We start from the raw sequence: 12,608 nt of genomic DNA on the forward strand, positions 1-12,608 counted from the left end.
GCATGACGCACAGACATGGAGGGGAGGTCCCACTCAGGCGSTGGGGCTGGTGGCGGCGCTGTGGCCTGCGCGTCCCCGGCCCTCACGTCCCCAGAGCCCGGGAGCGCCTGGTTTGAGCCCAGCCTTCACTGAACTCATGGACTCGGACTCTCCCAAGCCCTGGAGGAGGGACGTGGCTCCTCTCCCTGTGCTGGTCTAGTGAGTGAGAAGCCCACCTGGCCACCTTTTCCTTCTCCTTGAATCCAGGACTCCTTGGAATCCTTGGCTCTCCCAGGTTAAGGCATGCCCAGGAGTACAGCCCTCTCTGGAGGGCAGCCTCAAGTCCAGTATCAGCTAGGAGACACCAGCTAAATGGCAGATGTCTCTACCTGGCATCCTCTGTGTGCTATTAAATACTTCAGCTCTGCCAAAGGACACTTGGAGAAAGAAACAAATCTGGATTTGTTCCTTGTAGCTGAGGTCTGTGTCTTCCCACATTTGCAATTAGGAGCTGATTCTCCCAATGCAAAACTAGCCAGCCAACTGCTCCTGAGAAGCCGTGGCTAGCGAGTGAACCTGCCCAGCATGGCCAGGGATCACATTCGGGTTKTAAGTCCGATTTGAGTGGGGGAACAGACTGAATGACACTGGTTTTAGTTGACCCCTCTCATCCCACTACTGTTTTCCTTTCTAGATTTCCTGCTTTCAAAGCTAAGCAAGCCAAAGGACTTTGGGGGATTTTCCTTTCTAATATTCATGTGTTTTCTGTTGCTGGCTGAAGCAGAAATGCCCATTAATCCAACAGCAGGAAGACAGTTTTTCATATCAAGAGCCCCAGGGTGGCTTCAKGAGCCATTTGCTCATGTGCTGGTTCACGTGGAGGCCTCCTGAACACCTTGGCACTGCCCATCACTCATCCTTTTATCAGGCACGTGTCAATGGCCTCTCTGTGAGGATCCTGAAGCCAGCACGATGCTGAAACACGAGCACACCAAACGTGGCTGCAGGCCCAAGAGGGCAGCCAGAGCCTGTGGCAATGGTGTCACCTGTGTCAAGGCTGAGGCATGGAAAGGAGGAAGACTGGGACTGCATAGCGTCTCATTAACCTTTTCTCCCAGCCACGCTGGGCTGGATTCAAGTTTTCAGCAAATCCATGATCTACACAAAGCGGCCTGTCACTGGTGACTGATGGCCTGTAAATATTTAACCTTGGACTGTTTCATAATACTTGGTGGTCTCTTCAGTGTAATGACTGTGACTGTTTTCTCACTGTTTAATATTAACAAGCAAACTCTGAACGTGACGGGGGCCACCCCTGCACAAAGTTCAGCCCTCTGAATTTCGGTGCACGGCCCGCGCAGCTCCCGCAGTTGCATGGGAAAGCCAAGTACCAGCAGGGCACAAAGATGTCATCCCTCAAACATTTTTTTGCAGGGGGTGGGAGGCCTGGAATGTTCCTCATTCAAACCCTTAACCTTTCTTGTGCCTTTTGTGTTTTATAGAGCCTGTACAGCCCTCTCGGCCTGTATCCATAGCTTGCTTCATCACTCCCTCACTGTGATTACTCAGTGCCTAGTGTCACCACCCAAATACAAACTGCAGTCTGAGGAGAGAGCTGAAGGCAGGGGGCATTTGTGATCCCTGTTTTTTGAACTCTTCATTCCAAAGCAATGACTTGTACAGGGAAAAAAATCTCCYTGGACGAGTATCTCGGATGAAACTCACCCCCCACACGAAGCCCAAGGGGCTGTGTGAGCTGCATGCAMAGGCTGGATGATGTGCCATGGTCTGACATCATTCTGCAGCCCCTGACCCTCCTCTCCCCATCCCTGGCTCTCACCTGACGTTGCTTTGCACATGGGAGGCATCCTCGTGACCCTGCTGTGCGCCACAAAGGTGCTCTGCGAGGACGAGCTGTACTGGGAGCTGCTGTCCGAGGAGGTGGAGCTGGTGTGCGAGAGGCGGCTGTGCTCCTTGTGGGAGGCCGTGGAGCGCTGGTACCACAGCCGGAGCTCGTCCGACACGGCAGTCCTACCCGAGCCCTTCTCGGGGCCCTCCCTGCCCAGAGACGGAGTCCTGATGATCTGGGAGCGGGAGGGCGTCAGCCTCACGGCGTCCGCTTCATCCCCGTGCCAGTTCTCCTTAAACATCCCCCCTGCCGTGTAGGAGTTGGAGGTTTTAAATTGTGCTTTCACGCTGTAGTGTCCCTCCTGGTCGTTCTCCAGGCTCCGCACCACCACGGGCGTGGAGCTGCCCTCGATGTACAGGGGATACTCTTTGATCCTGTACTGCGAGGAGGGCTGGCTCTGGCTGTGCAGGTAGACGCGGTGGTGGCCCGTGCCGTTCCTCGCCGCCAGGTTGGGCATGCTCCCCGAATTCGAGGAGACCAGGTTGCCCGCAGATTTGTGTCTCTGCCTCTGCCGCTCTCGGGCTTTCGAGGGTGAGTCCTCGGCCAGCGTGGAGTAGTTGGGGTTCATCTGAGCGGGGTAGTAGTGCTCGGAGCTCGAGTGGCTGGTGCAGGAGGAGCAGTCRTCCATGGGGTCGGAGCCGTTACTGCTACGAGTCCTTGGGGTGTAGAAATCGGGGCTCCCTGTCTCATTCTCTGACCCGAGGAGCTTGCCCTGCGACTCCAAACTGGAGCTCCGGTGCCTAAAGTGCTGAGCTAAGCTGTGCAGTCTGGTCGGGCTGATGTCTACGGACCTGCAGGTATCGGGAACACGTTCAGGCTGACAGGGCAACACAGTGAAACTCTCCCCCTTCCCTTCTCCATCTACGGCCAGCGCTGGCRGCGAGGGAATCTGAACGCACCGAAAACTCAGAGCCCTCAGCCCAAAACGTGGTGGTTTCTCCACTAACCTTTGAAAATCCACCCCCGGGAAGCAGGTACATTTCACTGCAGACTGGTGGCGGGTAACGCGGCTGCAGGGGACGGTCCCTGAGGCAGCCACCCCGGTTTGCAAGTTTACAAGGCTGGATTCATGGCCAAGCCAGGGTGGTCTCTGTTCCTGGGGGCTGTCTGCAGAGCTCCAGCCGTCCACGGAAGGGGCAGGATCGGGGCTGGGGGTGACTCACACAGCCCGGATCACAGACGGCCAAGGCTGGGGCGCGCGGCTCGCGCCTGGGGCACAGCCCGAGCGGCGGCTGCTCCCAGCAGCCGAGCGCCTCCCAGCCACTCAAGGCCACTTCTCACCTCCCGTGCAGCTCAGCTCTAGCACTAACAGACACTGCACTCCTGAAAGGCACCTTCGTCCAACAGCTTGTAACAAACTCAACCCAGGACCTTCGTGCCKTGCAGTGTTCCTGTCCCAGCCGCCTGTGTTGGCATTACTCTTGATTTATGGCAAACAAAATGATGTTAGGGCAGGATTCTTGGGGCAGGATACCTMCCAGCACGCAGCTACAGCTCAGCTCTGTTGCCCTCAGAATGCCTGGGAATTTGCCATGAGAACAAGGCAGCCCTGATACCGAACAGCTGTGGAAGTCTTGCTGAAAATCTGAGTTGAATTTGGCCACTCATGTCCAATCTCCTCCCCTAGGCTAACACTTGAGCTTATCCCACCGTCAAGCTCTGTCCAAAGGGATCCCTGGGTGGGTTGCTTACAGGAGACAGGCTCTCTCCTCACATAAGCACCCACGTGTGCACGCACTTAATCTGTCACCGTGAGGGAGAATTCACACTGCTCCACCTCTCAGGGCAGAAAGGAAATGAGCTGTTATCTGCAGCTKCATCTGAGGAGGAATTTACTGCACAAGGGAGCAGTGGTACCGCACCCCCTTTACAAGTGGTGTGGGCTTTGGGAGGCCTCAAAAGTCACTGGGATGAAAGGTCCCAGCAGAACAAAGCACTGGTTACTTGGAGCAGGTGCTGAGGGGCAGGATCATGTTCATCAGAAGTGAATTCAGGGCCTAAGCTCAGCAGAGATGTCTTCCTGGTGACAGTGCGTGGGTCCCTGGCATGAAAAGGACACATGCCTCCCTGAGCTGGATATTGGATTGGATATTAATTACCATCCTACGGGAAGGACAAGACAGAATAGACATTTTGGGGTGAGCAAGTGGAGGCCGCTGTGCAGCCAGGAGGACTCACCGTGTGGAGTGGACGTAGTGCGGGCTGCGCACCCGCAGATCGGGCGTCGATGGCATGCTGGACTGGGAATTCCAGTGGGGAAGGCTCCGGATGGGGCTGTTCTGCAGGGAGCTGCTCCCGCCCGCCTCAGCACAGCTCCCACTGCTGGGGAACCGCTTGTGGCTGCTGCGAAGCAAACACGGTGCGTCAGGCGGAACTGGGGGCTCCCCGACCCGCTCCCACACTCAGGAATGCCACCCGTGTGTCCCTTTGCTAAGGGACACTTCTGCCATGCATTCTGGGAAGGGCTTTTACTGAGTTAAGGCCTGTTCCAGACTCACAACCTTGGGCGTTCCAGTCCAAGAGAAGCGCAGGATGCCCTCGAGGGGCATTCCCAAAGCCTGGCTCACCTGGAATGACTGTGTGAGGAGCGTTTCTTGACCTTCTCGTAGGGTTCGTCCAGGGATGACTCGCTCCACATCTTGGGCTTGATGGGCGACTTGTCGTAGTCGTTGCGGTGATAATGCATTTGCCGGAGGCCCTCCAGGGACTGCGGAGGAGGCGGCCTGTTGTGCAAGGGCGGCCGGGGAGGGAGTCCCTTGTGCGGGGACTGCAGAGGGGATATTGTGCTGGTGACCTGAGAATCCTCTGTGAAGAGAAAGGGGGAGAGAGGGGATGGCTCTGAGACCCCCCCCATGCCAGCGTTATCCCGGAAGGCAGCGTCACACGGGCAGGCCTGGCTCCCTATCGGCCGATATTCCCATTTTGGGAGGGAATGATCAGCACGAGTGTGTGACTTTGTATGGAAATTACTGTAATGTGAAGAGAAGAGAAAAGAAAGGGAGATTCTGGGACTGTTTCTTGCAGGAATTCAGGGCGGTAGCTGTGGCGATGCTCACAGCTTCGGGCCGACTACAATTCGGAATCAGGAGGAACTTCTCTATCAGGCACATTTCAGGGAGGTTGGGGTGGATTATTTTACAGGACATTTCCTCCATTTTGAGGGTCAGTCAGTAATTCCTGCATCTCTCCCTGCTTTGTTACTGCTGGAATATGCAGCAGCCCACATACCATCCTCGAGAACAAGGGCGTCCGACAGGGAGCTGTCTTCACTGGCAATGTTTCCTTCTGTGGGGAAGAAAATAAGGACAGTCAGAGGGTCAGAGGCTTCACAGGGACTGAATGCTGAATTCCTCGCACGTTCTTGCCTTCAGCAATCACCCACGTCTTCTTCCCTCACAGAGCCTAAAGGCAGGAAGATTCCTATATATAACTGAGTGGGCCCCCTCTCAGTGTGGGAGGGCAGAGGTGGGGAAATCTCCTGCTCACAGGCTGCCTTCTGGGGAGCTGCTGACAAACTGGGAATTAAGACTGAGTCATAACGGAGAGCTGAGATCTCCAGAGGATGTGAAATGGCCCAGAGCCATAATTCAGATTTGTATCTGCTGTGGACCTCAGATCTGACCTTTGCCTTTCTAGAGGGATCACCCTGAGGCTAAGGGCCTATGGGGACATTCCAGTTTTGTGTAATTCAGGGAAACACTTTCTGAGCATTCTCTGGAGCAACAGAAGGAAAAGCTCCCAGGTCCTTGTCATGCATTTGAGCTGCCTTCCCTGTCCCACATCCTTCAGGCCCCTCTGCTATCCCTGGCTGCAGTCAGCTTGGTACCCAASTCACAAAGCCAGCAGCTGTCATCTCAGTTCCTGCCCTAAAAGCACAGAGAAATGCTCTGCAAGTCCAAGGGAAACAATCAGATCAGTGAGGGAGAATGAACCACAGAAAGTTAATGGATTTCACAAAAAGCCAATCAACAACCCAGTAACCCATACAAGCCCCTGAGAATTACATGGTTAAAACGAAAAGCGTTTGCACCCAGCAATGACACGGTACCATTTTGATTTTACAGCTGCCTTTCAGCTAGAGAGCTCAGGCCAATCTGCTGACATTAATTACGTTTGTAGAGCACCCCTCTGGAGCAGACGTGAACGGAGCCATTTTATAGGTGAACAGAGGAACCACAGTTGGTTTCCTGACACACTTATAGCCTGCAGAGTGACACTGCTGTGACCCAGCACATCCCTGGTGCCTGCACACAACCCAGTGCAGCTTCTGCAGGCACCACGGGGCAGAAAATGGGAGAAAAGGAGGGGGAATCCAAGCCCTGAGCCGTGAGTTTTGCTCTGCGCCCTGCCCTCCACGGAACCCCRTGGTGGTTTGGGCCGAAGCTCACTCACCATCTATGATGAGGGATGCCCTCTGGGTTGGCTTCTTCCCGGATTTGATGCGGTACTCGTTGATGGCGTTTTCGATCTCCTGCAGCTTCTTCAGAGCGTTCAGGTAGGACGTCTTCCTCTGCTTCTTCAGCTTCTTGCTGACGTTCGGGTCGCTCGCCAGGCGCCGGGCGGCCTCCGTGATCTGAGACTGAATGGCAAACTCCCTCTCCAGGCGCTCCAGCTCGGCCTCCTTGCAAAAGGGGCATGGAAAAGGGATAAAGGGTCCGGCTTGCCCCCAAACTCCCCTTGCCCAGCCATGAGGAAGCTCCCCCGGAGCCTGACTGCTCAGGACCCTCCGTGAGGGAGCCACCCATCATCCTGCTGCTCTCCTGGTCTCAGCTCTGACCCGTGCCTACCCTTCCCACCTCCACCCCACCACTCAAGGTGTAGCTTCCAGCCACAGGGCCCCGAAGCCAAGGCCTGYAGGCAGGTTCATGCCAGCACAGAAGCTGTTTGCAATGGATTTGGCTACCTCTCCCAGCTCAATGGAGCTGTTGCTGCTGGCCTGCTACAGCACGCTGTAAATTAGGGAAGAAATCCAAACCCTTTTTCTTCTAATGAAGCGTTAGTGCTGAAATCACAAGCACTGATAGCCACGTGCTCACGGAGATCCCCCTGTTGTACCAACTCAAGTCTGTTCAATTCACACGTGCTGCAAGAGCTGGCGCGGTGGGAATTTTAATCAGACTGAAATGGGCCCCTTAAATTTTTATTCTGGGCTTCTGGCTTGAAAAACTCTCTCTGCTGTCAGTGGTGAGTTAGCATTGCCTTAAAATGATAATTATAATTTCCCTCATTTTAATGAATACTGGACCTACCCACTCCCACCTTCTTAGGAGGTGCCTTTTTAAGGGATTTATAAGCTCTATCAAAATCAGACTTGCTAAAAATAACTTGACACAATAGAGTTTTAAGGCTGGGAACCCGTTTTGCTGCGTTGGGGCAAAATCCAGAATTACRTGATTATGGGAGAATTTCACCTTTTGATTTAAACCGAGTTTCCAGCGTTCACACTGGCTGAAACTTGTATGAAAATCATCACTGGCCTCTAAAAGCTCTAGGAAAGGCAGCCAAACAAACAGAGCCCAACGTTATTCTTTGAGAATGGAACCTAAAGTTGGACAGATGGAAAAGGTGGGAGGAGGAAAAACTCCTGGGCACGTTTGAGATGTGGCTGCCAAAACGCAGGGAGGGCAGCAGGGAAAAGCTGCTCCACTGCCCACCTACATCCTGCTGCTGGAATAAGGGGATAATTCACCCCAAGGCCCCAAAGCAGCAGGATTTGGGGAAGCTGGAGAGAAGGCTATAAAAGGGAGCAGCCAACAGGCTGCAGGGATCTTAGGAGTAAATGTAAGCAGTGCTCTCCTTTGAAAAGCTTCACTGAATGTGCTAGTTCATGAATATCTGACTTCAGTGGAATTCCTCTCCCAGGWTCCATGGAGAACACAACGGAGGGGCTCCAGCTGCTTATTGCTTCTTTGCCACAGACGGCCAACGCCAGCAGAACGACAAACAGTTAATTTCCTGGCTGAGCTGGGCCTTAAACCGCACGGCCACAGCAGAGCCAGGCTCTCCCCTTACAAAAATAAAAGCGGAAACCCAAAACTGGAAGACACACAAGTGTCTTGAGACAAATGCGTCTCCGCAGACAATGGATTTTCTGTGGATCCGGTGCCGCCTCGCAGCTGTTTTCACAGCCACGGTTCAGGGCCCTGACCCAGCTCATTGTGGGAGCCAGGGGGGAGAGCAAAGCCTGCCCGGCACACTCAGGAAAACACAAATCCAGCTCCCTATAGGTAGGGATGACGGCTCTTTTGTTTAGGGGCTGCGGAGTGAAATGGTTTGGCTTTGCTGTTGCAGGGCTAAAAATGGGGATTTCTGGTGCTTTTCATCCTGTTAGGGGAAAACTACCTGGGGGCTTCTGGTTCTGAGTTCAGATTGCTGCTAAAGCGGGAGAAAAGGGGCTGCATGTGCTATAAACGTCAGGCAGCAGCAGGGCTCAGATGGYCCAAGAACCTCGTGATGTTCCCCCTACTCATCCCAGCCACCACGTCCAGGCACCAGGGCCTCGGGATCATCGCTGCTCCAGCTGCCATCCCGGCCAGGTCTGTGGCCTCTAGCAGAGCCTGAGGCCTTCATCTCACCTCTGAGCCTGAGCTAAGGTYGCTAACCCTCCCTCATCCTCGCTGTACAGCTGATTGCTAAGGGAATTTGCAGATTCTCCATGAAATTAAAAAAGAAAAAGAAAGGCCCTGTGACCAACTTCAGTCATTTCAAGGTAAAACATGATGGCCCCTACATGATGCAAGCTGGGTGTCCTAGAGGTGGGGACATGAAGCTGGAAGGGAAGGGCAAAGCCTCACCTCTCCCTTAGGCAGGATTTTCTGCTCATCCAGTTTGAAGGCAGTTCCTATTCTTCTCCTTACAATGGGTGGCTCCTCCCCGGGATCCAGGGGATATTCCCGTGGCAGCTTCCCTGTGAGCTCCTGCAAGGAGGAAACACTGTTAGTTACCTGGGAGCCTGGCCTGGATTGCAACTGTAGAACAACAGGCAGCCTCGAGTGACACTGGATGATGCCTTGTCAGACTAGCAGGGTCATATGCAAAGTTTCCTGCAAAATCCAAAGCAGATTCCACACGGCTGAGGAAAATATGGAACATGGGAAGCAGCGAGTGCCAGTATCACTGTGAATGCTCTGGGGTTTTTACTTTTTTCTTCTGGCAGGCACAATACAGCCACACATATCTGAATTGGAGGCATTCAAATGCTACATAATAAGGCAGGAGCCCCATTCCCAGAAGAGCCCAATTCCTTGTACTCCAAAGTCTCCCGTAGGAAGGACAAAGGGCTTTTGTGTTCTTTAGCATCAGCCTTGAGAGGATCCAGCTGGCAGAATAACCAACACCATCTGAATGCCAAAGAAGGGGGCGACCTTGGTGCAGCCCCGGCCCCTCCTGCCTCCCCGGCCTCTCTCCGCTCCCTGATGGAGTTTTTCCTTTTACTCTTTTCAGGGCACTAGGAAGATTTGGGCCTTTTCAAATCCTTCCTCCAAGCAGGGTTTGCAGCACAAGCTGCTTTCGGATGTGCACAAGCTGCCCTGGTGCAGCAGCTGGGGGGTCCCATCCCGTGATCCCCATGGAGCTGTTTCAGCTGCTCTTCTGTCCCGGGTTTCTGGCGTTACACGACTCCAGCTACTGCATCAACACACGGATTCTTTCATCTTTCTTGAGGAAAACAGGCATTTTCTTTATAATCCGTGATATGAATCGGAGAGGTAGGCGAAGAGTTAAYGTCTTCTGTGAAATGCCCAAGATTTGGGTAGAATAAAATTAATGTGGGCTACCATGCTGCCTTCATAAGCTGAAAAGTATTCACTGACACAGGCCTGAAATGAAATCTGAATTAATAAGTAACTGGAGTGGCGACGGCCTGAGGTAACTCAATGCCACTGTTATGAATGGCTCTGGCCAGGCCTGTTGGATTCATTCCCCATTTTTAACCCCTTTTCAGCTCCTGATTCAGCTCCTCCTCCCTCTCTTTGGCCCATTCCTATGCAGAGTGGGAGGGATGTGGGGCAGTTGGAGAGCATCACAGAATGGCTGAGGTTGGAAGAGACCTCTAGAGACCATCTAGTCCAACCCCCTGCTCCAGCAGGGACAYCCAKAGCATGGGGCACAGGGCGGCATCCAGGCAGGTTTGGGAGATCCCCAGAGAAGGAGACTCCACAGCCTCCCTGGGCAGCCTGTGCCAGGGCTCTGGCACCCTCACAGGAAGGAAGAGGAAACACAGCAAGAGAGGAAACGTTACAGCTGCAGGGGCCTGAGGGATGAGCTGCAGGGCTGCAAGGCTGGGAGCTCCTGTGACTGGGAGCGCCTGTGACTGGGGCACAGACTCTTCTTCCCACCCACGCTTTAGGCATCAGCCTTCAGGCCGAGTTATCTTACAGTGTTATCTTATCTTTCCTGCACAAGCAGAGATGTCTCAGCTGTGTCCATCAGTGCTCAGAGTGTGTGGCCACTTCCAGCAGATGATCTCAACTCTGCACTCGATGGACTCCTTGAACTGGATCCACTCCTGCAGCCTCTACCAGCGTACRCTGTTTGCTGAAGTCAACCAGGACTCGGGTGAGAAAGGGTGGCTCGTGGTGACTACGAGGGGAACTGGCACCACAGACACTTCTAGTGACTTCCTCCATTGGGAGCTCTTTTTCCTGCCTTATCCTTGTTGGCACTGAAGCGACAGACAAATTGAAACAAGGAGYAAAGAGAGCTGGATGAGCAGCCACTGACCTCGCTCCCCTCTTTCTGTCAARGGCGAGATACACACTGAATATTGAGCAACAACTGCAAGATCTCAGTGCCACTGCYTGCAGCCAGCTTCCTGTTTTGTTACACATCATCACTTTGGGTTAAATTCAGATTTTTCCAGGTCTGGTAAACATTGGAGGACTTCTGAGTGACCCAAGGGGAAGCYGCTGCTAATCTGTGTCTCCACACAGAGCTGTATTTTGGAGTTGCTCTTTCCAAAAATACTAAATTTTGAAACTAGTCAGCATCTACTCCAAGAAAGAAGAGATAGGTGAGTGGGAAGGTTGTGAGATGAGCTCCTCAGCTGCCCTGCCTTTCTCTCCCAGCACTCTGGGACCCAGTGGTGTGTCCTCACAAGGTCTACCGTGACATTGCCATCCTTCTCCAGGGGTGCCAGGGCTTTCTGGATGCAGGATGGAGGATTTTCCATGCTGTTCTTTGCCCAGCGAAGGAGAGACCCCACATGCTGCAAATGAGCCACACAACCAGGTCTGTGGCTCTCTGAGATGGCTACAGCTTGAGGCAATAACACAGCTGGAAGGCAGCAGAAAAACTGGGAAAGAGATGGGAGAAGGAAAAAATGTGCAGGGAGAAGAAAAACAGCTGGGACCAGGCCTTCTCTAGGAAGAAAGTTCCAGTCCCCCACTTTTTTTTTTTTTTTTGCCTAATAAAGTAAAAGGCATTTGAGGAGTGAGTTACTAGCCCACAGGACAGTCTCCCTGTGCCATTCAGGCACAGGGAAATTCCTGCCAAGGTCAATGGCAAGCCTCGTGGGAGCCTGGCTGAAGGCATCTCAGATGCAGCTTCAAACAGGAGACATGGGTGTTCAGCACCCTCCTAACCCGCTGGAGATCCAACCGGCACCGGGTTCCCCTCTGGAATGGGAGGGGGATCACAGTGCCTCGTGATGCTGCAACGTGGGCTGAAAGGGCTGGGTGACGGCGAGAGGCGCCTTGCAAGAGGTGGCTGCAGAAGCCCTTGCTGCTGCTCTTTCCACACCCCTTCCAAACCAACGGGAGCAACTGGGAGGTGTCCCAGGGGATAAAGGTGCCGTGCCTACCGCTTCCCGGAGACACAGCTTCTTCAGCTCCTCCAGGCGCTGGCGCAGCGTCTCCTCCAAAGCCTCCTGCCTGGATTTCAGYGCCGCCAGCATGTCCTTCTTGGCAGACTGGGAACTATCGGACTCCTGGGAACCTGTCAACAAACAGTGATTTCACTAGGCCAGCAGAACACACATCTGGAGCGCCTGTGAATTTCACCAAAGCCCCTTCTTTGGAAGCAATCTTCCCCAAAAGAAACCAGATTATGACACGGAGCAGGTGTTACCCAGTCATGCTTGTTTACAGCAAATCCTTAAYGCTTAAGCTGACAGACGGAGTTGGACAGAAGAGCACATAAAGGCATCTGTAAGCATTTTTTTTTCCCGAAAAATAAAAGCAATACAATTATTCATGTAAAATCATGGGGAAAAAAACAAAGCAACAACATACAGTTCCCATGGAAGTTGCCACTAGCAAATAACAGTACAGTTTGCAAAGAACTGGAGATGTTTTTTGAGGAACCTAGGGGAAGCATCTGAAATATGGCCCGCTTATTTAAAAACTGCAAAGACCCTAGTAGCAAACACTTAATTCAATCCACTTACATGTCTGCTTTATGAAACAAAGGTAATGCAACAACATCACCTACGAAGGCTGCTGTAAAATAACCTAAGTTGAAAAACAAAACCAGAACAATAAACTACAGGAGGCCTTCCCAGAACAGTAGCTGTTTCTTGTTAAGGTCAGGATATTAAAGCTGGATGCCCAAATGGCCTGATTTTTCCAAGTGGCAATTACCCGGGGACTTCCTGGGAAGTAAGTTCCTGCAATTCCCTTTGGTGCAAATCCAGAATCAACTCAGGCTCTCGCTCAGATGTCACAGCAGCACCAGTGACTTCAGCTCGTACGGGGAACACATTGATGGGATTCCTGAATTTGTT

At 53.0% G+C, this 12,608-nt stretch overlaps 1 protein-coding gene across 1 annotated transcript in view; it reads right to left on the reverse strand.

The window, feature by feature from the left end:
• Positions 1-12,608, reverse strand: part of FRMD4A (FERM domain containing 4A) — a 193,233-nt gene that overhangs the window by 3,212 nt on the left and 177,413 nt on the right. Inside the window, exons 15-21 of the mRNA XM_026033314.1 lie at positions 11,688-11,821; positions 8,683-8,805; positions 6,281-6,509; positions 5,117-5,173; positions 4,456-4,693; positions 4,067-4,231; positions 1,820-2,679 (exon numbers count right to left, since the gene is read on the reverse strand). Coding sequence (XP_025889099.1) covers positions 1,820-2,679; positions 4,067-4,231; positions 4,456-4,693; positions 5,117-5,173; positions 6,281-6,509; positions 8,683-8,805; positions 11,688-11,821 — 1,806 coding nt within the window. The remainder of the gene's footprint in view (positions 1-1,819; positions 2,680-4,066; positions 4,232-4,455; positions 4,694-5,116; positions 5,174-6,280; positions 6,510-8,682; positions 8,806-11,687; positions 11,822-12,608) is intronic.

Source organism: Nothoprocta perdicaria, unplaced genomic scaffold (assembly GCF_003342845.1).
Source record: "Nothoprocta perdicaria isolate Ctin4 unplaced genomic scaffold, notPer1 scaffold_127, whole genome shotgun sequence".
Taxonomy (NCBI): domain Eukaryota; kingdom Metazoa; phylum Chordata; class Aves; order Tinamiformes; family Tinamidae; genus Nothoprocta; species Nothoprocta perdicaria.